The sequence below is a fragment of the Leptonotus elevatus genome, chromosome 21, assembly GCF_054856555.1.
Source record: "Leptonotus elevatus isolate MCC_2025b chromosome 21, RoL_Lele_1.0, whole genome shotgun sequence".
In the NCBI taxonomy this organism is placed as follows: Eukaryota; Metazoa; Chordata; class Actinopteri; order Syngnathiformes; family Syngnathidae; genus Leptonotus; species Leptonotus elevatus.
In genome coordinates this window covers 2,707,594-2,734,884 of record NC_141259.1, presented here as the reverse complement: position 1 = coordinate 2,734,884, position 27,291 = coordinate 2,707,594, and the positions used below count along the sequence as shown (strand labels likewise).

The following is a 27,291-nucleotide window of genomic DNA, read 5'->3' as shown; positions in this document are numbered from 1 at the left end:
TTCTCACCTGCATACAGTCACTTGAGGGTCCAGGCACCTGCATGTACCTCCTCCTTTCCTCACCATCCTTCCTGTGAGACACTGAATGGTTGTCACAGGCATAGATGCGTGTTTGGCTCGTATTAGTTCGTACCATGGCCACTTTCACCTGCCTTCTTCTTCTTTGCTTGTCTAGAACAGCAGCTCCCCTGGGGGACCCTTCGTGCTGGTACTTGGGGTGCGTCAACGCCAGCAGCTCGCTTCATCCTGTCCGCGATGACCTTGACCTGGTATCCTGCTGTGGCTTCTGCCTGGATGAAGGGTTAGAGAACAGGTTAACAATTTTCAAAAATTTCTCTTATATGCTGTAAAAATAGGCAACGAAACAACTCATTAGTTAGGCAATGTTTCTGCTGTTTTGTCTTACAGGAAATATGGGGAAAGTAGCATCGACGTTGCTGTAAATATAAGCTTGGACTAGATTTAAAATCACATTTTGTGTAGTCATTCATTATAAATGAGGGATGGGGAAACTATTTTAGTTTTATTTAGCCCTCTTACGGCCATGGAAACATTTCTGAAATTTCTATTATAAGCGTGAGTGTGTTAAATTTAGTCCTCTGACCTTTTATTTGTGTTTAGAATTGAATGGCAGGCGAGTTAAAATGGGCATACATGACCCACAGGCCAGAGGTTCTCCACCTCTGTTTTAAATCTTACTTGAGACCCTGAAACTGTCACTGACAATAATTTCAAAATTCAATATTCATTTTATGCAAATACAATAATCACATCACACATTTTAACCTGACATATGTGCAATTGATTATTATTATTATTATTTTTATAAGGTTCAATGTTGAAGCATTAACAACACAATGGTTCTACTGTGGACATCATTTACAAGGCGCGAGAGTGTCTGTATGCTTCAACACTTCTTCTAATGGAAATTCACCAGAGGTCAGAGGAAAACATGGAGGACAAAGGTGGGGATTATTTTTAACGTCATTTCTTTTTATCTTCTATTTCTTTACCATTATTTCTGTGTTTTATTTATGTTGATGATCTGTCTTAAGAGTCCCTAAACTTCCTAAGGGGAGCAGGGTGGGAAATCTGGCACTTTACAGGACAGAAGGACCATTTTTGTTCCACATGAATGTGTCGACCCTTCTGGAGAAACTGCTTGCCAGGAAGACTTTTGTTCTGGAAGTTTGCGGGAAATTGGCGGAATGCCCTGACCAGGTCACAGGTGAGAGGCAAATTAAAACACTCTTGTGTGAAAAGAAATAAAGCTTAGTGGTTTAGATTTGTGGAGGTGTTTTGTGTCAATGTATATCACAAAAATCATGCAGATAGCTTCACGTTAGAGAGACAGCATTTATTTATTAAAAAAATGTAAAAAAGCAATTTGTATATTTTTTAAATCTAATTTTAATTAACATAAAAAAATACCTGACATTTTTTTATAGGCTTGTTATACTTGAGCAACCTTAAACTGGTTTCCTTATTTCTGTTGAGCACTGTAGATTGCATATATAATCATTTTAGTGTGATTTGATAAACCTTTTAATTTTGTTCATGAATCTTCTGAAAATAATATCCCAACCCTGTAAAATAAATATTATAAAAATTGTTACTTTGGGCCCATGTAAAACATGTAACGTTAACATTTAAACATTACTTGTAATGTTTAAAAAGCTTATTATTAAACATGATTGTGCAAATAAAACTATAACACATTCAAATACAATATACATGATAGACTGATTATTGGGGCAGATATTGGCATTGGCCCTTTTTCCAAATTCAATAGCCAATAAGCGATCAATTGAAAAATTTGTTATTTTGAGATTTGAAATTCTTTGCTGGCACCTCACACTGGTGACCTTCTGGCCAGTAGATGCATCGAAAATGCACTTTTTTGTTTTTGAATTTAAAATATTGATAATAATGAGTGATAAGTGAAAGATTAAAATGTCAATTATATTGACATTTTGTAAAGCTTCATTTACTGTATAAAACTCTAGGGAGATTATTTCATTTCACTTTACGACTTAGCCTGCAATCTCCCTGAACTAACTTTTGATATAATTTTTGAACAAAATTGTCTATTTTCGAATATTAAAAAAAAACATGTTGCAAATCTGAAAACTGGTTAATAAACATGCCCTTTAAAAAAAAAAAATCAAGGGTTGAGAGGCTTATTAATATGTAAATAAGTCAGTGATGGGAAAAGCTGAAAGTTGCAATGATAAAAACGTGGAAGTAAAAATACTTACATATGCGTACATAATGCATTCAGTGTATTGCTACATTTTTTCTTTTAACACAGATTTTTTGTGTGTGTGTTTTTTTGCAGGGATGGTGGGACTGTGCGTACCCCATTACAACTCTGTAGAGTTCCTCTGTGGGACCTCAGGGGGTCAAAGTTCACAGCAGGTCAACGTGCCAGATGATTCCTTTGCAGTTTCATATAAATGGATTTTGGAAGCATCAGTCAGCATCAGTATGTCGGATGAAAAACAAAAAAACCAATAACTTGTTTGTGAATGTTTATTATTCTAACCTTCTTTTTCTGTCATGTTGTTTTTAGAGGTGACAGTCTCCAACCCCTCATCTACGCGTTCTCCCCCCCCGAGCTTCTGCTTCCTGCCGCCGTTGGTGATCTCTTTGCTTCACGGAGCCCCCCTCCCACGGACAAGCTCCCAAAGTGGGACCACGCGGGCTGCCTATGTGGGGGATCCCATCACACTGCGGGCATACGTGGCTGACGGGCCAGGAGCACAGTTGTGCTGGTTGTTTAGTCACGGGGACCGAGACAAGGAGGTGGGGGTCGAGAGGACTTGTGAGGGCCTGAATAGCAGCCTGGTATGTGAGCGCATGCTTCACAATTAAAGGGGTTATACATGTGTAAATGCATGTGTGGGGTCTTTTTGTTTGTTTGCTTATTTGAGTGAATGTTTCTCTCTGTTGAGACAGAATTTAGTCAGTGCATAAAAGTAAAGTTTTCCTGCAGAAAAGTACAGTGATATACAACTCTATGTACACCAGATATGGACCCTCCTGAGTGAAAGAGTGAATGCTTCAAATGAATGTGGATGGACACAGAAGATAATTAACATTGTGAGTATTCTTCTTTCTTTAACTAATTCTGTTATTTTTGCCAAAATGAGATTCTTGTAGCTTAACTGTGCACAGCACAAACTCAATGGTTAAAACACATTTTAAATACAATTTTACAACAACAAAAAAGCCTTTACAAAAATAATAATGCTCAGTTTTTTAACCAGCGTGATTGTGACGGCGTGGTCAATGGCAAGGACCCAGATGCAGAATCGTGAACAAAAGTTTATTAACACAAATAAAAAAATCACCTTCTCAGGGAAAAACTCACAAAATCACCACAAGGGATAAATCAACATAAATCTCAACTCGAGAAACAGGCTGGAGAGCAACTGGAAAGCAGGGTTGATTGCTCTTGGGGCAAAAATCGTCTGGCACAGGTGGACCGTTTGGAGCCGGCTTAAGAAGCCAGCTGATTGCTGATTTCCTGCAGGTGTGCAGAACGAGCCCTGCTCTCCAGCAGCTCTGCCCAGCCCTCTTACACTGCCCTGGTGAATAGAGAAGGGTGTTGGTCAATATTGTAATCAAAATAGACACAACCACAACAGTGATACCAAGGCAGCTACATTGCAAGCATAACTTTTTCATGATCGAATCTTGCCAAAAACAAAATGTTATCGGTTTGATGTTGTAATTTTTGGAATGAATCAACTACAACTTAAGAGAGGTGATCAGCTTCCCTCAAACAACACATTCGTGTATCTTGACATGAAGTAGAGAGCTTTCCAATTTCTTCTTTTTAATGTTTGTTGCTAACCGGAATTAAATAACTGGCCAAGAAACTACAATAGTCTCCTATGTGTATGTATGTTGTATTTTTTTTGTCACTGCAAACTTTACCTTTAAATATGAAAATATGAAAACATCCAGAATTTTTTTGGGGAAAATAAGATATGCCTTAAAACATAAAGAATGTCATACTGTAACATAGGAATGTTGATTTGTGTACTTATAGGTGATTGTGCGTCCTGCATTCCCCAACCTTCATGCCACCACCTCTGATATGATTGACAGAAGTAAGGAGACACCCACTAATACCCATTCGAATGCAACGGTTGCAGTATATTTACATATGTTATTTCAAAAAAATTCTACAGGTTTTAAAACGTCATGCTCTGTTGCTGTGTGAAATTTGTGCCCGTTTATACAGAAAGTCAAACCTATCCTACTAAAACGGATGTGACCTTCCTGGCTGTGACCGATGTGCTGGAGCCTCTTGAGTTTCTCTGGAATTTTGGAGACTCCACATCCACCAGAAGCAGCGACAGGAATGTCACCAAAAGATACTACACTCCTGGAAGGTATGTATAGCTGATATACCCTTATATAAGGGTATAATTTAATATAATAGTAATAATAAAAAGAAAGTTATGTCCAAGTAGATAGTTTTCAAACTCATTATCTTTATTCGTTTGTATGCCATGTTTGGGGTTGAGATCAGGACGATAATCAAGGAGAAGTAGGCCTTCTGTATAACCCAAATCACTTAATAAACTTTTTTATTTCAATTTAGTGGGTGTGGTTTATAAAAGCTATAGACCACATTCTACTCAGTAATTCTAAATATTGGGACCACTTTTCAGTTTAAGCCAACACACTTAACTTAATAATTCTTTATGAATAATAGCCTATCATTGAATGACCTCAGTTGTGCTTTCCAGGTAGAAAATTTGACAATTACATTGTATTTGCAAAAAAATATGGGTTAATTTATGTTTTTCTTATTTAGGTACAACATAACAGTGGTGATATCTGATGGTCGCACCTCCCTCACCTCTGGAGTGTTGTCCATACTCATCCAAAGAGCAGTGAAGCTCAACAAGCTGTTCCACCAGGCCTACGTTCTTCGGAACCAGATGACCACGGTGAGTTGCCGAGTCAATTCCGGCACGGACATCACCTTCCTGTGGAACTTCGGCGATGGGACGACAAGGATGGGACAAAGCAGTGAACAGCACGTCTTCCGCAGGTGAAGAAAGGTTTAAATTCAAATGTGGAAGGTGTTTGTCCTGTCATTGCACATCAAATACACAGCAACCTCCTGATGTGTTTGTGGTTGTAGGACTGGAGAGTTCTTAATGGAAGTGACTGTGTCCAACCGGGTCAGTTGTGCCTCCCTAAGCAGCATCATCTTTGTCTTAGACCATCCATGTCGGCCTCCACCTGTTAAGAACATGGGCCCTCTCAAACTACAGGTTAGGCCTTTCTTTCATTTGTCTTGTGTAAGTACCTTTTAAGTAGGTGTTTATTCATTCAGGTGCGAAGACACAACATCATCCATCTGGGAGTGTCCTACGAGGCTGACATTGAATGTGACATATTGAGGGGCCTCCATTACACATGGACCTTATTTGACTCTGCAGGCCACATTTTGCCTGTTCCAGAGGTTCACAAGCAGAGCCTCGTACTGCCAGGTCATCTCCTGCACTATGACACCTACACCGCTATGGCCAGGGTAAGTTAAAGTAAGACGAGTGTCATATGCGTTTCAGCCATTTTGTTTACATCCGGAAACTTTTTCAGGGATTTCAAGTGGTGTTACAGGATTAGAGCTAAAATGGAAAGGTGGACCACAGACTAATTTGTGAAACAATAAATCATTGTAAAAAATACATGTTGGACACAAATCATGCCATCATTCTAAATTTACTTATTTCATTTTTCATTATTTTTAATCAATCTTATCATAATAAATGTATTATCTTACAACTTTCTTCATTCAACTGAGGTTTGTTACATTCAAAGTCACGCAAAAAATTTTAATAATCAAGCAGATTTTAATATTATAACAGAACTTGTACTTATTGATAGCGATGGAACAAATAAATAAACAAATAAATCTAAAATTTTAGGTTCAATCAGAGGGTTTTGGGAGCTAAGGTCTGCTGAATTTTGACATTATTGGCAAAAAGGGGCGTGGCTGCCTTTCTTACTCAGGAACTCAGTTGTCACAAAAATGTATTGTTGGAAAGGGAATTCAACAAGGATTCCAAATAAATCAGTCATTTAGAAGATTGGTGCATATTTTAGTGACCTTTTTTTTTTTTACCTTTTGTTCTAGTTGACCTTGAAATTTACTTTATGGTTCACATGACCGTAACATTTTTTTTAATGTTTAACAGCATCGAGGAGTCAATGAACATATTTAACATTATAGTGCATTTTAACCATTATTATGCATCTCATGACAAATTAGAATATTGTACAAACTATGAACAATGCAAAATCATTGTCAACAATTTTGTAGTGTGATTAGTTGCTCCCACTACCAGCCTATTGCTATCAAACACCGGACAATCCTTTGTAGCTTGAAAGCTAAAATGAACAGTTTACCATTTCCACACCCAGCCAAAGACATTTTAGTGGTGATAAACCACTAAAGGATGATGATGATGATGATGATGATAATATAAAATAAGACAATTAATTACAGCCATGACTTCACTAAACTACACTAAACTGTTCAGTCAATTGTGAATGCTTTATTTACAGTTGATAAATGAGCAAAAAAGGAAAAGGAACATGCGTGAGCTGTTGTCCAATTCCCACCTGATTTTTAACATCCTGCTTCCAGTATAGAGCCGCTTGCATAATTGGATTAAATATAAGATTCATTGTACAGTGTGACGTTTACTTCTGTTGCTTCGTCTTGTTGTGATTGCGTGGGATAGACACTTTGTGGCTATACTGTTCTTAAAATATAATTTCAGGAGAGAACTATTTGCTAAAATGCTTTTGTGTCATGAGTTTCTGCTAACGTTTTACAGATCCAGGTAGTTGGCAGTTTGGTGTACAGTAACTATAGTGTGAGAGTTCAAGTGATTCCCAGCCCTCCTGTGGCTTCCATCCAGGGCGGCACCAACCTCTTTATTAACAACAGGAACATCACCATGGTAACACTGGATGGACAGCGTTCCTACAATCCTGACTTCCCTATGGATCCAATCAGGTGGAGGAACTCTACAGCCCCTTGAATATGTTTAATAGAAATTGAAAGGAGTCCTTAACTCTTTTCTGAGTGAATTAAAATGTCACTTTATTTCTAGCCTCAAGTGGATGTGTGAACCAGTCAGCTCCATCAAGAGTTCCTGTTTCAATCATCATGTTGCTACAAACTCTGCTGTGCTCACCTTTCCCATGAGCTTCCTCAAACAAAATTTCGACCAGTTTCATTTCACACTCACCGTTCACAGTGGAGAGCTGTCAGCTTCGACAGAAGCTTACATCACATTAACGCCAAATGTTGTCGGGTACGAGACACATTTGACTCCAATGTAGACTTTGCAGGTCACATTTGCACAAATGACAGACATTGACAAATTCTTAAATAAATAAATAAATAATCTGATTTAAGTGGCCAGTTAAGATTTTACCGCAATCTCAGTTGTAACTTTTCTCTGATTGTTTCCAATTCAGGAGATTGGCAGTATCATGTCTTGAATGTGAAGGAGATCAAGTAAACTGGGATCAGCCTTTCTCAGTCAAGGCCATGTGTGAAGACTGTGAGGTTCCTCCAAAGCACACCCAGTACACCTGGGCTTTGCACTTGGTTAATGCGTCCTCCAAACCTATGGTAGAAGGTAAATTGGCCTTATTGGCTCTATTTGGAGTCACTGATGATGTAGTAGTATTTCTGCCTGACTTCATGGATTCAGTTCTTGCTTTGTGACAATGTGCAAATGTGACAGTGATTGATTGTCTGTCTCTTGTGTAGCCCCATTTTGTTCTACGGTTGACCTCAGTGCCCCATCCACCATCAAAGAAACAACATCAATGCCCCCCTCACATCTTTATCCACATCCTCCAAATGCTTCCCAGCCTGCTTACTCATCAGGTGTTTTTGTTCCCAAGACAACCATTACTGGTATGTAAAATATTAAGCAATGCTGACTCCAAAGTGATCAAAAAGTTTAACAAAACCCATTTGCTTCTCATACTGGTTTGGCAGAACCTGTCAATGGAACCAGCATTGACCCAGCAGGATCAGGTGAGGCTACATGTAAATCTGATCTCATCTTAAATCTGATAAAGGTTTACAGAGATCCGAGAGAGAGATAGTTGGTGGTGGGGGGGGGGGGGGTGGTGGTGGTGCAATCAATAAATAAGTAACAATGATAACTTTTATTATCCCAAGTTACATTTCAGAGTAAATGGTGGTGGCCCATTGAAATGTACTTTTTGTTTAACGGTAAAGACAGAAGTGTATAACTGTAAAGACATAAAAAGCTTCATAGCAATCATTGTATAGACATGCCATTGTTCTGACACTTTTCACTAATTCTTACCTCAGAAATGCTATCAATATTGCTGTCTGATTTTAGCTGCCATATTCTGGCAATTCACATAACAGATATTGGTAAAGACAGCTGGTGTGACATAGAAGGGGCTCTTGTAAAATAACCAAATAAAGGAACTCTTAAGACACGAAGATGTATTTGTGTTACTTTTCATCAAATATGCATATTAAGCAATATGAGAAAACAAACAAACAAAAATTACCGTAGCATCTTCAGAAAATCATGAACTTTCATTTCGGACACATAATGGTAAAGACATTTTGTCATTAAAATTACAATAATAATAATAATAAGAAGAAGAAAAGTATTTTATTTTAACTATTGTTGGTTTGGTTTATTGGTTTATTGAACATCTAAATGCAACACAAAATATATAATCAAAGTGAAAGAAAGAAAATTAAACTCAGGACGGAAATTAATTATTAGTAGTCATAATTTACATGTTCAAAGTGTGTAAAGAGGTACAAGAACGTATCTAGTTCTACCCCTTATATCATGATAATATACAATAAGGTATTATATTTAATAATGTATCATTAAAATAGAAAAAAAAATGAATAATGAAAAATAAACAGAACACAGCACATGATAACATTGCCATAATTCAAATACTTAAAATGAAAATTGCTGATTTTCAAAGGAAGTGGCGTACGTCTTTAATGTTATTGATCAAATTATATGAAAATAACCCCTCTATACACACTGTTACATTTACAGTATTTAACAGTGCTTTATGTTTTCTAAACGCCACTGTGCCAAATGAAATGCAAGACTCTGGTTTATAATGATGTGGTGATTTTATATGAATTATTTAACATTTAATGCCTTTTATAATGCTCTTCATGGCTAGGAGAGGAGCCCCCTTATCATTCTCGGGGGGAGCTTGGCCTTCTGGACTCTCTGGACTCCACTGCCGGTGGTGATGGTAGTGTCCATTTGGATCAGAGGGAACTTGGAAGTAAATTTCATATTGATTACGACTCCTCTGCAGACTGGTACAGTGCTGACGTGATAGTTGGACAAGGTGTCTACCAGCGCCGCCATGTTTTAAGTGTCATTATTTGTCAAATGTTATGTTGTCAAGTCTTGCCATTGTGTGTTGAAGCCTCTGCTCTTATGATCAGATTATGATATTCCCTTGCAAATCGCAGAGGAGGGAGATCCAGGGATGTCAGCAGGGAGACCAACAGGTTTGGTTTTTTTTAATGTATATTTTTACACATTTTTTATTTGCCCATACACTGAAGATTATGCATTTTTAGGTGTGGATATTGAGACCTTGAGTCCAGAAGATGACCCATCGTTCAACCCAGTGTCACATGACCCTGAGGGGAGTAATCTGTTGCAGGCCAGGCCCCGGCAAGTCATCCGAAAGCAAACCTTACTCGACCTCTCTCGAGACACAATAGAGGTGGGCTTATTTGCATCCTACACCTACACAGGTACGCAACACACAGAAAATGTTCTCTCATTGCATCGGTTATTGTTTATCATAACGCTGTCACAATTTTGCAGGGCTTTCCTCTGCGTTGCTCCGCGTCAGGCCTTTTAGTCTAAAGCCAGATAGCATTTACATGCTGGAGGTCATTGCCAGTAGGTCCTTCATTCATCATTTTGCTAAAATAACTGGATACTGATCAGTATGTACTGTTTTTTTGTTGTTGTCAAAACAAAGAATCTAAAAGTCGGATTTGGGGACGCACTCAACTATTCTTGAGAACAAAGCCGATTCCTAAAGGAATGACATGCCAAGTGCAACCAAGTAAAGGGGTCGAGTTACACACTCACTTCAGCATCTTCTGCACCTCAGGGAGAGAGGTAAAAACATATTCCACCGTTGCAATTCAAATTTTTCAGTATTTAGCTAACGTCTCCAAAATCAGAGTGAATGCAAAGTTAAGCACGCGTGTGTGTGTTGTGTGTCTTTTGAAGGACTTACTGTACGAGTACAGCTTCAGTGTTGGGAACGAACCTCCCAGGATGTTGTACCAGGGCAGAAACTTTCAGTATTACTTCAGCCTTCCATCTGGACACCCCAGCGATGACTATAAAGGTAACAAAAGGCAATCAAATTGATCAAGACCACACGTGACTGACATAGTTGCACATGTGCTTGACTGGTTCATTACTTTTATTGTTATAGTAACTGTATACACAAAAATCAGCAGCAACATGTTCGGATCATCCACTAAAGTTTGCCCTGTAACTGTCCAAGTCCGGCCTAGCTTCTTCAGAGATGTTTCCTCTCACAATCCTGATGTGGAATTGTAAGCAGTACTTTATTAAATATTTTAACTTTTTTTAATATTGTGTTACTTAGATTTTATTTTCCTTTCGGTTCCAGGTCCCAAACAGGGCTGAAGAACCTGTCTGCATTGATTCTGCTTGGGAACAATGCAGAGATTAGCAACTATGTCAGTCTGTTGTCCGGCATCCTGAATCGACTCAGCTTGGACAGCCAGGCAGACCACCACACTCAGAGTCACATGCGTAATGTACTCATCTGCACTATGTGCAAACTGGAAAGTAGTGACAAGGTATACACACAAAAAAAAACACAACACACATACTACATGAAGAAAAGCTGGGTGTGCCAATATTAATAGAGCACTTTAAAACAACAACCGCCGCTGTTTTCTTATGTAAACCAGGGCGGCAGATACAATGAAAACAGCAGAGGCCCTAGAATTGAACTCTGTGGAACACCATAAGTTGTTATACAGTATATGTGAATTCATATGAGTGCAATTTTCCTTCAAATTAATTGGCTACTTCCTCTGTCCTCAAAAAAGTAGCATATTGTTTAAATCACAAAACTCTACATTTTTGTATTGCTTTGAAAAAGTTAATGATAATAAAGTTGATCTGAGACTTGTACATGGTACTCGGTGTTCTTTTGTAACATGTTATTTGATTCCAGGACTCAATGGTTGACAACATAGGCATTCTCAGAGATCTTTTACAATTTACAAGACAGGTAAGTTTAAGTTTTTCTCAAAGAAACACTAATAAATGTTGACTGAAAAAGCCCTTGACAGAGTAATACGCTTCTTAGGTAACATTAGCGAGTGTCAGACAAGTGGTTGCTCACGTGAAGGCCATCTCAGGGCACCTTTCTCAACCCGGTGTGCTAAAGTGGTACCAACTGGACCAGAGGACCCTTAATATTTTGGTCAAAATGTTATCGTACAGCCTGGAGGCTGCCATTACTGCTAAAGACGTCACAGTCAAAACAACATACGATTCTGATTTTACATGCAAGGATGCATCAGACCCACAAAATGGATTACATTTAGGAAAGGACATTACAGATGTATCCCATGATTATTTCCAAACAAGTAGGATACAGCAGTTGGTGGAAAATATTGTACAAACTGCTTCTGATCTGATTCTGGTGAGAGGTCACACTTCCACTATGGAAACTTCATTTACTTTCTGGTTATCAAGTGGTGTTATTCTGTTTTGTTTTTGTTTTAGAAGTACACCTTGTTCAGCAAAATCCAAGAGCACAGAGTCAGCAGTGGCTGCATTTCTCTCTTGATTGTGCAACACAACTCATCAATGTCAGTCATCAGCAGTGATTCTGCGATTTTTTACACACCTGCATCCATGATTCGTTCTCTTAGAGGACAGTGTGTGCTTAGCCTTATTGTTGAACTCAAACACTCACCTTGGACTTGGGTTCCCTATCCTGGCAGGGTGAGCAAAGTAGGATATATATATACTGTAAGCTTATTGACACAAAGAAATACAACATTCTCATTTGATTTTGCTCTTTTGCAGATAAGTGGACAAGTGGTGGATTTGACTCTGTATAAATGCAGCACAAGGAGAAAAATCTCAGTTCGATCGCTTGTTCAGCCAATCATTGTGGAGATGAAACCAAGACAAGACAAAGTATGTGGCATATTTGTAGCTAGTTAGCTAAAAATAACATGTCGATTAATTTCAACTAACTTTACTGTTACAGGGGTCAGCAACCTTTACTTTTAAAAGAGCCATTTTAGGCCAAATAAATAACAAAAAATCTGTCTGGAGCCGCAAAAGATTCAAACATTATGATGAACGAAACAGTGTGTTAGTGTTAGTCGACTGTACTGAGGGCCCAAGAGCTGATTAGAGCTGCACCATAACGTACATTTTTAGACTGTCTTTCTGTAAAATATCTGACATTCTTGTCAATTTTATGAAAATACTGTATTATGTCATTTTCTGCCTCTTCTTTTTTTTGGGACATTTTGTTGACATTTGTTTCTGCCTGTTTGCTATCAAATTAATTTTTTGGGGGCAAATATGTGGAAATTTTATGTTAATTTTTTGGATTTCTTCTTTTGTTTTTAGACATTTTATAGTTACCTTTTGATGGTTTTCTTGTCTGCCTTATTTTAAAATAAATTTTCTGTCTTTTTTGGCAATTCCAAAGACATTTTGTGGTAATTTTCTGCCTTTCTTCTTTTGATTTGGGAGATTTTATTTGTATATATTTTTTTAAATGTTGTCTTTCCTGCCTTTTGTTGTTGTTGAATTTTCTGACTTTTTTGGAAATTCCAAAGACATTATACGACAATTTTCCACTTTTCGTCTTCCTTTTTTATGGTCACTTTTTCAACATGTTTAGGGACTTTCTTTAAAACCTGTTTCAGCTACCTTTCGTCTCTCTTTTTCTGACTTATAAATTTTGATTCCTTTTTGAAAATGTAATTATTTCTTTTTTTATTTCAATCATTAAGTTAAATAATATTGTATCTTATATATATATATACATTTCAACAATTTTTTTTAGATCCACAGGGAGCCACAGGAGTGAGACTAAAGAGCCGCATGTGGCTCCAGAGCCGCAGGTTGCAGACCCCTGCGTTAGTTAACACTAGTGCATGTTGTGAGTTTATTTGCTGATGTGTGTCCCATAGAAGGAATCTGCATCTGAGCTTGTCCTCTTGCGAAGCCGCATCAACTACCACAGCTTCAACATAACCCAGGAACATTTACAACAGGCCATCCAGCTGAGTGTGGCTTTCACGCTGCCACCTAACCGGCCATTTCCCATCATGCTGCTCTTCAGGTACAGTATTTTTCAAGTGGCATGTTTTGCATCTGGGGTGATTATTGACTCTTTACTGTGGCAGGATGTTTGCTAAGCCGGATCCCAGCATGCACCACTTGTGTAAGATTCACCTCTGGGAGACCAACACCACTCGCATCACCCTGCCGACATCCTTCCTCAATAGTAGGTTTTTCTTCCAGCCATCAATTTTCTTGCTATTGTGGATTAAACTGATTAGGAATTCATATCTAGCTCCAGGGGTTGGCTACTTGGCGTTATTAAATGGCGACTTTGGTAAACCAATCAGACACAAGCACCTGAGTAGCCAGATCAATTACACTCTGGCAGTGGACACTAGCCAGTGCTTGTCCTTTGACCGCCTCAAGGGGGCCTGGACGCAGCTGGGCTGCAGCACACACCAAGCAGACAGCACTGATGCTGTCAACTGCAGGTATGTATACGGCTATAATGGTATGTTTACACACTGAACCCTGTTTAGAGGCTGCCTCACTTGCCATTTTGTGTATGTCCCAGTTGTCATCAGTTGATGGCGCTAACTGTGGTGCAAAAGCAGATTCAGACTATCTTTGAAGCAGATGACCTGGACCTATTCGTCAGGTGACTTTCTCCTCACAGGTGTTAGACAATTGAATTGCAGATTGAATATTAGATATGAAAAACGTATTCAAAATTATCCCAAAAACATAATATTGGATTATATTATAAAGGCTGCCCCCCCCCCCCCCCAAAGACCTTTTATAAATTAAGAAGTCAAAAGTAATAGTGGACTGAGTCAATAATTATTCAAAATGTTATTAATTATGAACATATTTAATGTTTTGTTAAATTATAAAAAATTGTAATTCATTTGATTAATTAGTTTTGCATATTTGCATACATTTGGTATAACATTTTGTCATTTGTGTCATTCATTCTTTCAGTGAGCCCGCTGATATGACTGTCTTGGTTGTCCTGTTGCTGTGTGCGTTTCTATACGTCCCAGCATTGGTGGAGTGCAGGAGAGCAGACGTTATCTCTGAGCAGAATCGACAAGTCCACTACCTTAACGACAATTGTCGACTGGACCAACATCTCTATGCTGTTACTATCCACACTGGCCTCTGCTCTGCGTACAAACTGAGTGCAAAGGTAATGTTATGCCAAGAGTCTAAATTACTTTACTGAATGGCTCTTATCTTATCTGCAACCTGGGGCTCTGGAGCCACATGTGGCTATTTAGTCCCTCTCCTGGGGCTCCCTGTGGATCGTCCCCAAAAAATGTGTAGAAATTATTATTATATATTTTTTTACATCCATCTATCCATCCATTTTCATAACCGCTTGTCCTCACAAGGGTCGCGGGGGGAGCTGGAGCCTATATATATATATATATATATATATATATATATATATATATATATATATATATATATATATATATATATATATATATATATATATATATATATATATATATATATATATATATATATATATATATATATATATATAGCCGTTTCAGACCAAATAAATAACCAGAAAACATTTGAACATTATGATGAACCACAGCGTGTTAATATTAGTCTAATGTACTGAGGGCCAAATTTCTAATTAGAAACTGCACCAGAAAAAGGTGCAGCATCCAATACTTGAAATTCATTTTCTTCTATCTTTCGTCTTCCGCTTTTGGATTTTTTTTCAGCTTTTTTTTCTATCAATTATCAGATTTCTTTTCTTTTATGGTAATTTTCGGGATTGCTTGGACATTTTATGGTTTCTTTTTTAACATTTTCTTTTTTGACTTTTTTATTCAACTCTGACATTTTTGACAATTTTGACAATAAAATGTTTATATATATATATATATATATATATATATATATATATATATATATATATATATATATATATATATATAAACATTTTATTTTATTTTTATTTTTTTAGATACAATATTATTTAAATTAATTAATGATTTAATTTTGGAACATGAATAATTAAATAAATTTTTTTTTCTTCTTTTTTATTAAGAGCTCAGTATTGTTCATTCGGAAATGTCATCATCATTGCTCTTTTTTTTTTTATTTTTTTTTTTTAAATATATATATATATATATATATATATATACACATATATACATACATATATACATATATATATACATACATACATACACATATTTTTTTTTTGTGTGTGTGGGTGAGTATGTGTATGTGTATGTGCGTGCGTGCGTGCGTGCGTGTGTGTATTTGTTAGCTCACCAGAAAACCTATTAGAAAAAAAATCTCATACCATTCACCTAAATCGAACACCAGGAGACCCGAGGGGACCGAAGAAAACCAAGGAAGGTGAAATCCAGCACCGACCAGACACCCCCCACCAGAACTCCTCCCCAGCCCAAGAAACATCCAGACCCCAACAAATCCAAAAAACATAAAATCAGGGAGGCCTCAAGAGACCAACGGAGAGACCGAGAAAAGGAAGGAAGGATAGACGAAGCCGCGTGAGATCCGAGACACCAGCCTCCACCGATTCAATAACCTGAGGAGGAAACAGATTGTGTCTGAGTTTCGGTAGATGCTGGTGTGGTGGATCTGGCATGCATGAAAATCTCCACCAAAGAGGGGAGCCGTCGACCCCCGCCGGAACAGAGCAAGCGCAACACCTCAGGGCCCCCCAGGCCGCGGCAGCGCCAAAGGACGACCCCCGGGCCCCACCAGGGCCACCGGCCGGAGAGCAAACCCAGGAGCAGGAGCGCCCCCCGCCCCAACACGGCCCGCGCCCCCGGCCCAACGCAGCAGGACGGGGCACTGCAGGCCCACCAGGCACCCCACCGGCCCCCAACCCCCGCCCCCCCCCACGACCCCCCTAAACCGTGAATGTGACCCCACCCAGTGTATATACAAGTGTGTGTGTGTGGTGCATTAAAATTAGGAGCAGGTGAACCGGAGCCGATGGAAATGATATTCCCACGCTCCGATCCACCCGCCACCCAAGCATGTTGCTGAGTGTATGTGGTGCATTAAAAAAAATAATAGATAGGGCGGGGGGGGGGGGGGGGGCGGGTGGCGACACGGACAGGGGGCCGCAGCACTGCTCTATACTGCGGCCCCCAACCGATGGCACCCCCACAAGCCCCCCCCCCCCACCCACAAGTTGTGTGGTGTATTAAAATTGGAGGGGAGTTGTAGGGTGAAGACGGTGTTTCCACCCTACCCCACCCCCCAAAGTGTGTTATGTGCCCTATATGTCTATAAAAGTGTATTGTGCAAACCTAGTGTAGTGAGTTAAGAGGTGTGACCAGCGGGGCCCCCCCCAACCGGGCGGGGGCAGGAGGCGCACCGGCCCACCAAGCCCCCACCCACCCCACCAGGACCCCGGCGGGCATATGGGACCCGTCCGGCGGGGCGATAGGGCTCGCCCCCCGGATACTGGGTCCCGCCCGAGGTGTCAGGACGCCCACCGGAGCGGGGCGGGCACGACACCAAACCCCAGCCACCCCCGCCGGCCCCCATAGCACCGAGACCCGGGCCATGGATGGAGCCCCCGGCCCAGGGGAGGGGAAGGAAGGCGTACCGGGGAAGGGGAAGGGAGGAGGGAAGGGGACGACAAGAAGGGCAGGGGGCAGCGGCAGGGACGCAAGGAGAGGGGGAGAGGAGGAGGAAGGGCGACGAGGGAGAGGGGACAGGGAGGCGGAGGACGGGCGGGGAGAGGCGAGGAGGGAGAGGCAGCAAGGGGGAGGAAGGGGGAGGGGAGAGGGAACCACCGGGCACCCCGGCGGCCCACAGGCCCCGAACCGCGTCGCCGGGCCCAGAGCGACGGACCGCGCCGGAACGGCGCCGCCCCCGACACCAGGGAAAGCCCCGCAACGCAGCACCCCCCAAGAGACCCAGGGAACGGCCAAGACGCAGCCGCCTCCCAGCAGCCAACAGAGGGGCAGACCCGCCCACTCCCCGCCAGGGGGGACAGCACCCACAGAATTAACCCACTGGCATGCCGTGAATCCGAATATCAACCCCTGGTGCCCATCGGAGGTGAATCCGCTCGATCCCGCTGGCAGCAGCCGGGTTCCTGACTATAGAAACACAACCATTAGTTACAAATTGCCTAATACAGAAACATCAATGCAAGTTATAACGCTGCTGTGGCTCTCGCTAACAGGCAGAATTAAAATCCAAGTTTAGGTTAAAAAATTCTATATACGTAGACCATGTTTCTTTAAATTTTGACATTTGGTTTTTATTTGAGGCAGATATTTTTTCCATTAAAATATGATTTATGAGGAGGTTAGACCATTGGTCGATATTCAAAGTTTGTTTATTTTTCCAGTTAACAAGAATTGTTTTTTTTGCGATAGTAAGGGCTACAAGTATAGATTGAAATTGTTTATGTGGTAAGTCAATTGTTGTTAAGTCACCTAGCAAACACAAGTTTGGAGAGAACGGTATCCTACAGTCCAAGACAGCGGAAAGTTTTTCTAAGACTTTAGTCCAGAAACACATAACCGGAGTACATAACCATAAAGCATGAAAATAAGTGTCTGTAGTGTTTTGTAAACACTGGAGACAAATGTCGGAGTCTGAGAGTCCCATTTTCTTCATCATATATTGAGTAATGTATGTTCTGTGAATAATTTTATATTGGATAAGTTGTAAATTTGTGTGTTTTGTCATTTTAAAAACATTTTCACAAACTTGAATCCAAAAGACAGATTCCGGAGCTATAGACAAGTCTGTTTCCCATTTTGAGATGGGTAAAGACGTTTTATCAGTATATGAAAGTAACTTATATATTTTTGAGAGTTTTTTTGTTGTTGTCGGAGAAAGCTTGGTAATATCTTTAGCTAAAACAGGCGGTTGGAGCGTACCCTGGAGTGTTGGAATTTGTTTCTTTATCATACTTTTAACTTGCAAATAATGTAAAAAGTTTCCGTTTTTTATTTTATATTTTTGGAGCAAGGATGTATATGATATAAACATATTATCTGAGAAGGGATGGTGGAGATGTGTAATTCCTTTCTGCTCCCACACATTCAAATAAAACGATTGGTTGTTAATTTGAAAGTCGGGGTTATGCCATAGGGGAGAAAGCCCGCTGGGCTCCACTTTGGCTTTTGTCATTTCTAGTGCCTTCCACCAGGCAGTCAGGGTGGCGGAAATCATTGGATTTTTAAAGCAGTTATGGCGCTTAATCGATGTTGTAATAAAGAGTAAATCTAGGAGTCTGAGGTTATTACAATCCTTCTGTTCTAGTTCCAGCCAACAGTTAGTATCTCTATTGGGTTGTGCCCATAAAATAATATATTGTAGCTGGTTGGCTATATAATAGTGCATAAAATTTGGTGCCTCTAGACCTCCTTTGGATTTATTTTTCTGAAGAGTAGATAGACTAATCTTTGCTTCTTTTTTTTTTCCAGTAAAATTTTGTAACGGCTGAGTCCAACAACTGGAACCAGTTAGCCGTAGGTTTAAATGGAATCATTGAGAAAAAATAGTTTATTTTGGGTAAAACTTTCATTTTAATAGTGGCTATTCGTCCTATTAGAGAAATAGGAAGATTATTCCAGCGCTCCAAGTCACTATAAATGCTATCCAGAAGTGGAGTGAAATTTAAATTAACTAAATCAGTTAATTTAGGTGAGATTTTTATGCCTAAGTATTTTAAATTACCTATAGGAAATGAGTAGTATGGGTCCTGGCTTGCAGGGTTCCATGAATTTTCTGTAATAGGTAGAAGTGTTGATTTTGTCCAGTTAATAGAATAGTCTGATAACTGTGAGAATTTAGTTATTAAGTTAAATACTTCCCCTAATGAAATAGCAGGCTTTTCTAAATAAAGTAAAATATCATCGGCATATAGATTAATTTTATGTTCTGTTACCCCAGAGTGAATTCCTTGAATCATTCTTTCCTGGCGTATGGCTAATGCAAGCGGTTCAATAAATATTGCAAATAATAAAGGCGACAGTGGGCATCCCTGTCTTGTGCCTCTCTGTAGAGTAAAACTCTTAGATATAATCCCATTAGTAGTAACAGTAGCTTTAGGAGAATCATATAATACTGACACCCAGTGAATAAATGACTTCCCAAAGTCAAATGTATTTAAAACAGCAAAGAGGAAGGACCAGTTAACTTTATCAAAAGCTTTTTCTGCATCCAATGATATAATAACTGCCTTTTTATCATGCCGCTGTGACATACTAATAAGGTTAAAGAGCCTTCTAATATTATTAGTAGAGTGACGCTCTTTAATAAAGCCTGTTTGGTCGCTATGAATGATTGTCGGGATTACTGTTTCTAATCTAGATGTAAAAGCCTTAGTGATAATTTTAATATCAGTGTTAATTAGTGAAATCGGACGAATAATTAAATATTTAAAAAATGTCAGTGTCCAATTTTTTAAGTTGTTAGAAAAATAGTTTTATTTTAATGACCTAAAAATATATCAAAAAGTAACCATAAAATGTCCAAAAAGGAAGAGCAAAAGCAGAAATTTACCATAAAATTCTATGAAATTGTCAAAAATGTCAGAGTTGAATAAAAAAGTCAAAAAAGAGAATGTTAAAAAAGAAACCATAAAATGTCCAAGCAATCCCGAAAATTACCATAAAAGAAAAGAAATCTGATAATTGATAGAAAAAAAAGCTGAAAAAAATCCAAAAGCGGAAGACGAAAGATAGAAGAAAATGAATTTCAAGTATTGGATGCTGCACCTTTTTCTGGTGCAGTTTCTAATTAGAAATTTGGCCCTCAGTACATTAGACTAATATTAACACGCTGTGGTTCATCATAATGTTCAAATGTTTTCTGGTTATTAATTTGGTCTGAAACGGCTCTTTTGACAGTAATGGTTTCTGACCCCTGTACTTGAACTTAATAGTGCGTTCCCCAAGCTATTTCTACAAGGTGGAAGTATTTCTCTCTGGGAGTGGAATTTCATTGTTTAATCACATTTTTGCCAGGTTTACTTAGCACTTTATGGTGTTGATGGCATCTCACAGACAAGAGAACTAAATGTCCCAGGATGCACTCTGTTCAGGAGGAACTCACAAGACACCTTTATATTCAGGTAACAGCCAAGCAATTTCAAATATCCCTTTCAAACTTGCTTTTATGTGAGATGTACATAACAGTTTCAATGACATCACAGTGCAGCAGATAGCCTGGGTCCAGTGTGGGGGGTCCACATCTGGCATGACAACTCAGGACCTTCACCAGATTTATACCTCAAACTAGTAGAAGTATCTGAGGTAAGGCTCTGCTTTTGTTGTTTATGTGATGCCAGGCCACATTTTGTGATCTTGTTTGATCACAGGTAGGGCGAGCGAACATGGAGGAGCAAACATGGCTCTTTGTGAGCCAGCTCTGGTTGTCCGTGAGTAAAGGTGATGGCCAAGTGGAGAGAATGCTCCGTGTTTGTAGTCGTGGAATTGGATTAGCTCAGGTACATACTTGGATAGATCCCATTCAGATCAAACAAACATTTCATCTTCTGCATGTTTGTATCTCTGCCTGCAGATGTTACATCTCACGTTGTGTGACTACCTGGCGGACTTCCACATGTGGATGTCTGTGTACAGCTGCCCTCAGCCTCACTCATTCACACATACGCAAAGACTTAGCATATGCCTGCTGCTATTTGCGGGTTACGCATGTGTCAATGCACTAATCATATCGCAAATGGATGAAGTGGTGGGTTAAACTAAGAAAATAAATCATAATTTTGTGCGTGAGTGTTATTGATATTTAACTCTAAGGTTCCTTTTTATTCATTTCAAGGTGGGCATTACAGTTGAGTCTCTGAGAACCGGAGTATTAAGTGTGGCGGTGGCGTTGCCCATGGCAACACTGATGACGTTCCTGTTTCGAGTGCATGGAGTGAAGCTGACAATAGAACAGGAAGGGACGCAAACTATCCAGGATCCTTTTGAAGGTGAAGATGATCTCATTATGGTAAAAAAAAAACATTCCATTACGGGTTGTTTGTGTTTATCTTTGTTTCTCCGTGATGTCTTTGCAGTGGACATGGGCGGCGTTGAGAAGAAATATCAGGTTATATCTCCATCAGCTCACAATATCTATTTGACTCATCATATTTTTCATTCCCTCTACATTTTATTTTTCCTTTCATTTTTGTTATAGGAGAATCTGGTTACAAGGGATGTAAATAATAAGGACAGTGAAATCCAGACAGAAGTTATTCAGAAGCTGAAGCACAGAAGATGTCGTCGGGCTTTTGATGGAAGATGGAAGAAAATGAGACCAAATTGGTTATGGTGTTGTTATTTGGCCTGGACTCTGTGTCTGCTTCTGTCCTTCACTGGTCTACTGCTCACTGCACTGCTGGGACTCAGGTATTTGCAATTTATACTTACAGTATCATTCTATAACGTCATCAATCTTAACAACGATATTTAACAACCTCTGCAAAGCTGACATTTTCGGGGGAGTTTAAAGAGAAATCGTTGTTGTATGTACACAGAGCTAAACTTTTTCACATTGACTAGATATTGAATTAATAATTGGAAAAAAGTGTGAACGAGGGATCTGATGGTTGCATGCATCTTAAATAAGTGTAATTGAAAGAATCTTAGCGAGTTATTTTTGAAAAGGCAAAGTTGTATTGTGAAAGTTGAGTGTCCATTGAAAGTTGTATTTTTTATTTTTTTGTTTGTCAGGTTCAGCAGTAGTAAGTTGCAACTTTGGCTGCATTCTGTCTTCATCTCCTTGTTGTTGTGCATCTTCCTGATCCAGCCAATTGTGGTAGAACATAATTTCCCCCTCGAAATAAGTAACATTTGACTTCATTCCTGAATAATATGTTCACAATAATGTCTCTTTCATGCTGCAGATCCTTGCTGTTGCTGTGACTGTCTCCATTTGGAACAGAAATAGAATTTACTTTCATAATCTCTCCAGAATCATTTTTACATCTGCTCTTCAATCTGAGATCTGCTCAGACCTCCAAAAGGTGATGAACATTCGGTTTCATTGCAAATCTGAGATCTCACATCTATCATTAAAAAATATAATTTCTGACTTTCAGCTTCTTGGACGGCGCCAGCGAGCGAGATTTCTCAGTCTTGTGCGTCCACCAACTGTTGCAGAGTTGAGGCCGACTCGAGCACGCAGAAGATGTGAGGCTTTGATTCATAAAACACTCAGGTGAGTGTAATATTCTGTATGCTAATCTAATCAGAGTTGTTGATAGTGTTTATTAAATGTATTTTTCTTTTTTCTCCTTCTCTTTGTCATTCAGGGATTTGTGTGTTTTTGTTGCTATGCTCCTCCTGATATTGTGCATTTCCCACAGCAGCTCATTCAATGACCATTACTCCCTGAATAAAGTCATCCAACAACAGTTTACCGGGTAATCAACATAAACAGATACACAAACAATGTCGTCCAGTAGAGACATGATAGAAATGACAATTATTTTCCATTTATTGCAGTAGGAGACAGGAACCTGCATTCATGTCCATACAGAAATATGAAGACTGGCAGAAATGGACGCTGAGCAATTTGCTTAACTTGCTGTATAAGAATACCTCTGCTCCAATAAAGGTGGATTTGACAACAGAGCAAACTCAACTACTTCATATTTGTTATGCGACAGAAATTGCAAGCAATTGTGATCTTGACTCGGATTCATATTTGGTGGATCAACAGTCTGATCTCTTTTAACAGTCATACATCTTGATTGGTGAGCCAGTCGTGTGGATGACACAGCTCTGCAGGGTAAGCATATTAAAAAAAAAACACTTATTCATGATAGACTGTAAATACTTCTAGGTGCTTTAATGAGTCTTGTGTGGCATCTCTAATTCATTTTTGTGTTTTAGAAAAGATCATGTGACTTAGGATGGAGCTCTGCAGTTAGCCTCGGCCGCACTAAGTAAAGACCAGTACAAAATATTAGCATGGGATCATGATTGATTTTCCCACTGAAAGTCTCCCTTGCACTTTCATTAGGTCTGATGCTACATATAGATTGAAGGCCTTGCAATGTGACAGCTGTGTGGTTCAAAAGGTGAAATTCACTTTGTATAGCCCTGCACCTGACTTGTTCACCACTGCGACCCTGCTGGCTGAGCAGAGCCCCACTGGTACCATGTTAACCTCAGCCGCAGTCCACTCTGTGAAGGTTTACCACACACCTGCTGTTTGGGTCGTCACAGTCTGCCAGGTAATGATTACAGCACACCCGATGACACAACATGAAAAGTGAGTTCTCACATTTATTTTGCATCCAGTTGCTATTCCTCTGCGTGTCGCTGCTGCATCTCTGTGTTCAAGTTGGCACCGCATGGCAGAAAGGCTTGATGGGATACTGTACAGCACCTTATAACTGGCTGCATGTAAGTGTTACATCACATCATGTAATACATAGTGTACAATGCTACTAAGATGTACTTAAATATTTATCTATCACTGTAGTAATAATAGTGATTAGCACGTCTGCCTCTCAGTTCTGAGGATCAGGCTTTGAATTTCAGCTCCGAACTTCCTGTGCATTTGCATATTATCCCCGCACTTACGTGTGGTTTTGACAGGTATTCCAGCTTCCTCCCATATCCGACAAATATGCACATTAAGTTGATTAAAACCTCTGAATAGCGATGGGCAACTTAAGACAATGGAGTGGGCCACAATTTTTATCAGCGCTACTGTGGTGCCTTGTAGGACTGCTCACCTACTAGTCCAGGGGTCTGCAACCTGCGGCTCTGGAGCCACATGTGGCTCTTTAGTCCCTCTCTTGTAGCTCCCTGTGGATCTAAAAAAATTAATGAGTAGAAATTATTATTATTTTTAATTTTTTTACATAGTTATTTTAATTTTTTGGGGATAAAATATTCTTTAAATTATTTAATAATTTAGATCATAAAAATTAATAATTAACTGCGATTGGCTAGCGACCAGTTCCACCCCACCTCCCGCCCATTGACAGCTGGGATAGGCTCCAGCATGCTGGTGACACTCGTACTCGATAAGCGGTTCAGAAAATGGATGGGTGATGGAAAATGAATAATTAAATATTCAAAAAATATCAGAGTCCAAAATTGTGAGACAGAAGGTAGAATTTTTTTAGCCTCTAACACAGATTAACCAATATCTTGGTCAGAATGGCCAATTTGTATCGGTTGGCCCAATCACCAATATATATTGATTGAAAACACCTACCATTCTAAAATGGTTGTTTTAACCAAAGGATCTATCGGACACATAGATTGTCCACCAGCTAGATTGGTCAAATTTAACCTTTTTTTTTGGGGTGGGGGTCAATTTGACCAATCTGTTTTTAGGGTGTAGAAGAAAATAAATCTCCAAGTGTTGGATGCTGCATATTTTTGTGTTATGGTGCAGCTCTAATTAGCTCTTCGGCCCTCACTAAATTAGACGAACTACACTAACTAACAATAAGGTGAACACATTGTTTTGTTCCTCACAACGTTCAAATGTTTTACGGCTCCAGACAGATTTTCTGTTATTTCTTTGGCCTAAGGGTTGTTGAGCCCCGTACTAGTCAGCTATATGACAAAAATGCCATATTTGATAGGGACAAAAAATGTACATCTCATTTTGTGCATGTTATCCCAACTGGCGCCACTTGATGACATCACCTGTCAGTGACACTCCCAACTACATCTGTTACAACGTTTATACAAAAGTCACCTCACTCAAGATTATATTACAGTGTCATTCAAAATCCCCAAACTAACTCAAGCTGACTCACTCCGCGACAGCCATCTGTCACAATAGCCACTTGTCCATTTAAGCCACATTTGTAACACTATTAAGTGTTGACTATATCCATCTTTTTGGAGGACAGAAATGTAGTAACTCCTGATGCACTTCAAACGAACTGTCAACAGTTTTACTTTTGAGATCAGTGTTGTAATGGTGACAGATGCACACAAGAGTTTAACGAATAACTCCGTAAACTGCCGTAATATTGGTATTTTATTTATTTATTTTTTGCAAAGACCCCTCTGCTTGTTATATTATCATGAATGGTTGCTCCGTTATATATTGCTTAAAGGGTAACAATAACACAGAGAGAGGCATTGATGATGATTTTCGTTCCGTTTATGCCATTTTGTATTGTCAGTAAGCATTTAGCTGACAGACTTTAAGGCAAAATTATTTGGTTATTTTAAATACACAATTATTATTTTTAATGTTTAATTTGACATTAAACTTCAATTGGGAGTGGAAACAAACAGCATAAAGCTGCTTTTTGGAACAATTCTTTACTATGTCAAACTGCTGGTTGTTTTGAGTTGAGTTTGCTGCCACCTAGCGTTCGTAGTTCAAATTGTAATCTTTGCAAAACAGTTCTATGCATATCCCTGAGAGTTCACGTTTACTCTGTGTAAACATGTAAACAATGGAGATCACGGTAACCTTCACTGCAACCTGGAACATGTAAAAAAAATTATAAGTAAAAAAGACAAGGCACACACAATATGAGTTATGTCAAATTCACCTCATGTTGCATCTCTCTAGGTAACTCTCCAAATAGCAATTTTTACATACTATTATCACGGCATCTGCTGCTCTATGGAAGCCATGGAGGTTGCGGAGATGTTGCAGATGAGCAACAGTAAAGAACACGTGGATGTCAGCCACCTGGCTGCAAGGGAACAAGTGAGCGAATGAAAGAGAAGCATAGAACACAATTTTTGTGTGTTTTTGTGTGCACAAATTGCTGACACATGCTGCTATTTTGCAGCATATTCGCTCCCTGCATGGCGTTCTGCTCCTCCTGCTCACTGTAAGATGTGCAAACATGCTGAAGATGAACAGGAGGTCTACGACCCCTTTGGCCTGCTTGCTCCCAAACCTTGTAAGCACACAGTGGAATGACAAGCTTGCGCATTGCAGAACTAATAACTTGCTAATTTGTTTCTATTTTTCTTTCCTAGATGCCAGCTTTCATCCTGCTGCTGATTGTATGCTCTGTTCATACACTGTTTTTTAATAGCTGGGACCAGAAGGCTATTGGCGGTCTCCTAAGCGTCCGAGCACTCTGTCTGTCCTGTGCTGCTGTGGTACAAATGCCTCAAAATTATCAGTTTTGATCCAGATTACTGCTGTGTTACAACAATGTAAACAATACAAATGTCCATTTTTTTATTTAGATGATGTTCGTCATGCCCTCATCAGGTAGTAAAATGTGTCAAAGCAGGAAGGAAGTGTGCACTTTGTCGGAATTAGGCGGCTACATCAGACGGAAGGTTCGTGAGCTCACTGGACACAAAGAACCGGCAAGGCTTGCAGTGGAGAGCAAGGTTTGGGCAAATCTACTTGATCATTAAGAGGAACCGTTAAAAAGTCTCACAACCTGTTGTGTTTTCAGACTTTCTACCTGGAGGAGTTTGAAACTTTAGTGGATGAGGTACTACTCAGGCTAAATAGGCTGCACGCCACACTACCACCTATTGCCCATCATATCCACATGGACGACAGCCCTGTTGCCTCCCTCCAAAAGGAACACGCCTCTCAGTTCTTAAAAGGAATTGTGGAGAAACTGCAAAGTGGCCAAGTGGAGTGTCATTCAGTCCTAAATGGTGCTCTGGAAAGGCAAACTAGCCATACAACCAGGACATGTGACAGATGCTTGTCTTGTACAAATAGAAAGTGTAGCACAACCACTCAGGTAACACATACAAAGGTGTTGGTTGATGTCCTGATCCATAATGAGCCTTTGTAAGAATTCCTTACATTACACACAGGGACACAATTTTCATTGATTGCTGTATAAAGGAAGATATTTGATATATGAATAAAGAACATTTTAAAAAGATTGACATCCATCAAAAATGCTATCAAATCTCCCTTAATTTGT

The 27,291-nt window shown here is 39.4% G+C and overlaps 1 protein-coding gene across 8 annotated transcripts in view; it reads left to right on the top strand.

Annotated features, from left to right (window-relative positions):
* pkd1l1 (polycystin 1 like 1, transient receptor potential channel interacting) overlaps nucleotides 1–27,238 on the top strand; it is a 27,514-nt gene extending 276 nt beyond the window's left edge. Inside the window, exons 2-55 of one of the 8 annotated variants that reach the window (XM_086066660.1) lie at nucleotides 176–313; nucleotides 831–965; nucleotides 1,056–1,228; nucleotides 2,339–2,485; nucleotides 2,573–2,847; nucleotides 3,031–3,102; nucleotides 4,058–4,118; nucleotides 4,253–4,403; nucleotides 4,832–5,071; nucleotides 5,165–5,297; nucleotides 5,360–5,557; nucleotides 6,870–7,051; nucleotides 7,149–7,352; nucleotides 7,519–7,682; nucleotides 7,817–7,966; nucleotides 8,051–8,089; nucleotides 9,250–9,423; nucleotides 9,524–9,589; nucleotides 9,662–9,841; nucleotides 9,915–9,992; nucleotides 10,075–10,217; nucleotides 10,332–10,452; nucleotides 10,543–10,666; nucleotides 10,744–10,936; nucleotides 11,320–11,376; nucleotides 11,455–11,793; nucleotides 11,877–12,107; nucleotides 12,183–12,296; nucleotides 13,310–13,461; nucleotides 13,526–13,626; nucleotides 13,696–13,894; nucleotides 13,978–14,061; nucleotides 14,385–14,592; nucleotides 20,405–20,511; nucleotides 20,593–20,692; nucleotides 20,758–20,886; nucleotides 20,961–21,134; nucleotides 21,222–21,375; nucleotides 21,463–21,494; nucleotides 21,585–21,796; nucleotides 22,121–22,205; nucleotides 22,294–22,413; nucleotides 22,489–22,607; nucleotides 22,702–22,812; nucleotides 22,895–23,006; nucleotides 23,130–23,180; nucleotides 23,285–23,337; nucleotides 23,415–23,628; nucleotides 23,696–23,800; nucleotides 25,950–26,090; nucleotides 26,176–26,289; nucleotides 26,369–26,494; nucleotides 26,585–26,734; nucleotides 26,803–27,238. In XM_086066660.1, the coding sequence (XP_085922786.1) occupies nucleotides 176–313; nucleotides 831–965; nucleotides 1,056–1,228; nucleotides 2,339–2,485; nucleotides 2,573–2,847; nucleotides 3,031–3,102; nucleotides 4,058–4,118; nucleotides 4,253–4,403; nucleotides 4,832–5,071; nucleotides 5,165–5,297; nucleotides 5,360–5,557; nucleotides 6,870–7,051; nucleotides 7,149–7,352; nucleotides 7,519–7,682; nucleotides 7,817–7,966; nucleotides 8,051–8,089; nucleotides 9,250–9,423; nucleotides 9,524–9,589; nucleotides 9,662–9,841; nucleotides 9,915–9,992; nucleotides 10,075–10,217; nucleotides 10,332–10,452; nucleotides 10,543–10,666; nucleotides 10,744–10,936; nucleotides 11,320–11,376; nucleotides 11,455–11,793; nucleotides 11,877–12,107; nucleotides 12,183–12,296; nucleotides 13,310–13,461; nucleotides 13,526–13,626; nucleotides 13,696–13,894; nucleotides 13,978–14,061; nucleotides 14,385–14,592; nucleotides 20,405–20,511; nucleotides 20,593–20,692; nucleotides 20,758–20,886; nucleotides 20,961–21,134; nucleotides 21,222–21,375; nucleotides 21,463–21,494; nucleotides 21,585–21,796; nucleotides 22,121–22,205; nucleotides 22,294–22,413; nucleotides 22,489–22,607; nucleotides 22,702–22,812; nucleotides 22,895–23,006; nucleotides 23,130–23,180; nucleotides 23,285–23,337; nucleotides 23,415–23,628; nucleotides 23,696–23,800; nucleotides 25,950–26,090; nucleotides 26,176–26,289; nucleotides 26,369–26,494; nucleotides 26,585–26,734; nucleotides 26,803–27,156 (7,789 nt within the window). In that variant the 3' untranslated portion in view covers nucleotides 27,157–27,238. Of the gene's footprint in view, nucleotides 1–79; nucleotides 314–830; nucleotides 966–1,055; nucleotides 1,229–2,338; nucleotides 2,486–2,572; nucleotides 2,848–3,030; nucleotides 3,103–4,057; nucleotides 4,119–4,252; nucleotides 4,404–4,831; nucleotides 5,072–5,164; nucleotides 5,298–5,359; nucleotides 5,558–6,869; nucleotides 7,052–7,148; nucleotides 7,353–7,518; nucleotides 7,683–7,816; nucleotides 7,967–8,050; nucleotides 8,090–9,249; nucleotides 9,424–9,523; nucleotides 9,590–9,661; nucleotides 9,842–9,914; nucleotides 9,993–10,074; nucleotides 10,218–10,331; nucleotides 10,453–10,542; nucleotides 10,667–10,743; nucleotides 10,937–11,319; nucleotides 11,377–11,454; nucleotides 11,794–11,876; nucleotides 12,108–12,182; nucleotides 12,297–13,309; nucleotides 13,462–13,525; nucleotides 13,627–13,695; nucleotides 13,895–13,977; nucleotides 14,062–14,384; nucleotides 14,593–20,404; nucleotides 20,512–20,592; nucleotides 20,693–20,757; nucleotides 20,887–20,960; nucleotides 21,135–21,221; nucleotides 21,376–21,462; nucleotides 21,495–21,584; nucleotides 21,797–22,120; nucleotides 22,206–22,293; nucleotides 22,414–22,488; nucleotides 22,608–22,701; nucleotides 22,813–22,894; nucleotides 23,007–23,129; nucleotides 23,181–23,284; nucleotides 23,629–23,695; nucleotides 23,801–25,949; nucleotides 26,091–26,175; nucleotides 26,290–26,368; nucleotides 26,495–26,584; nucleotides 26,735–26,802 lie in introns of those variants that run through there. The other 7 variants (XM_086066657.1, XM_086066659.1, XM_086066661.1 and 4 more) reach the window with 7 other exon arrangements.
* Nucleotides 27,239–27,291: the final 53 nt, after the last annotated feature.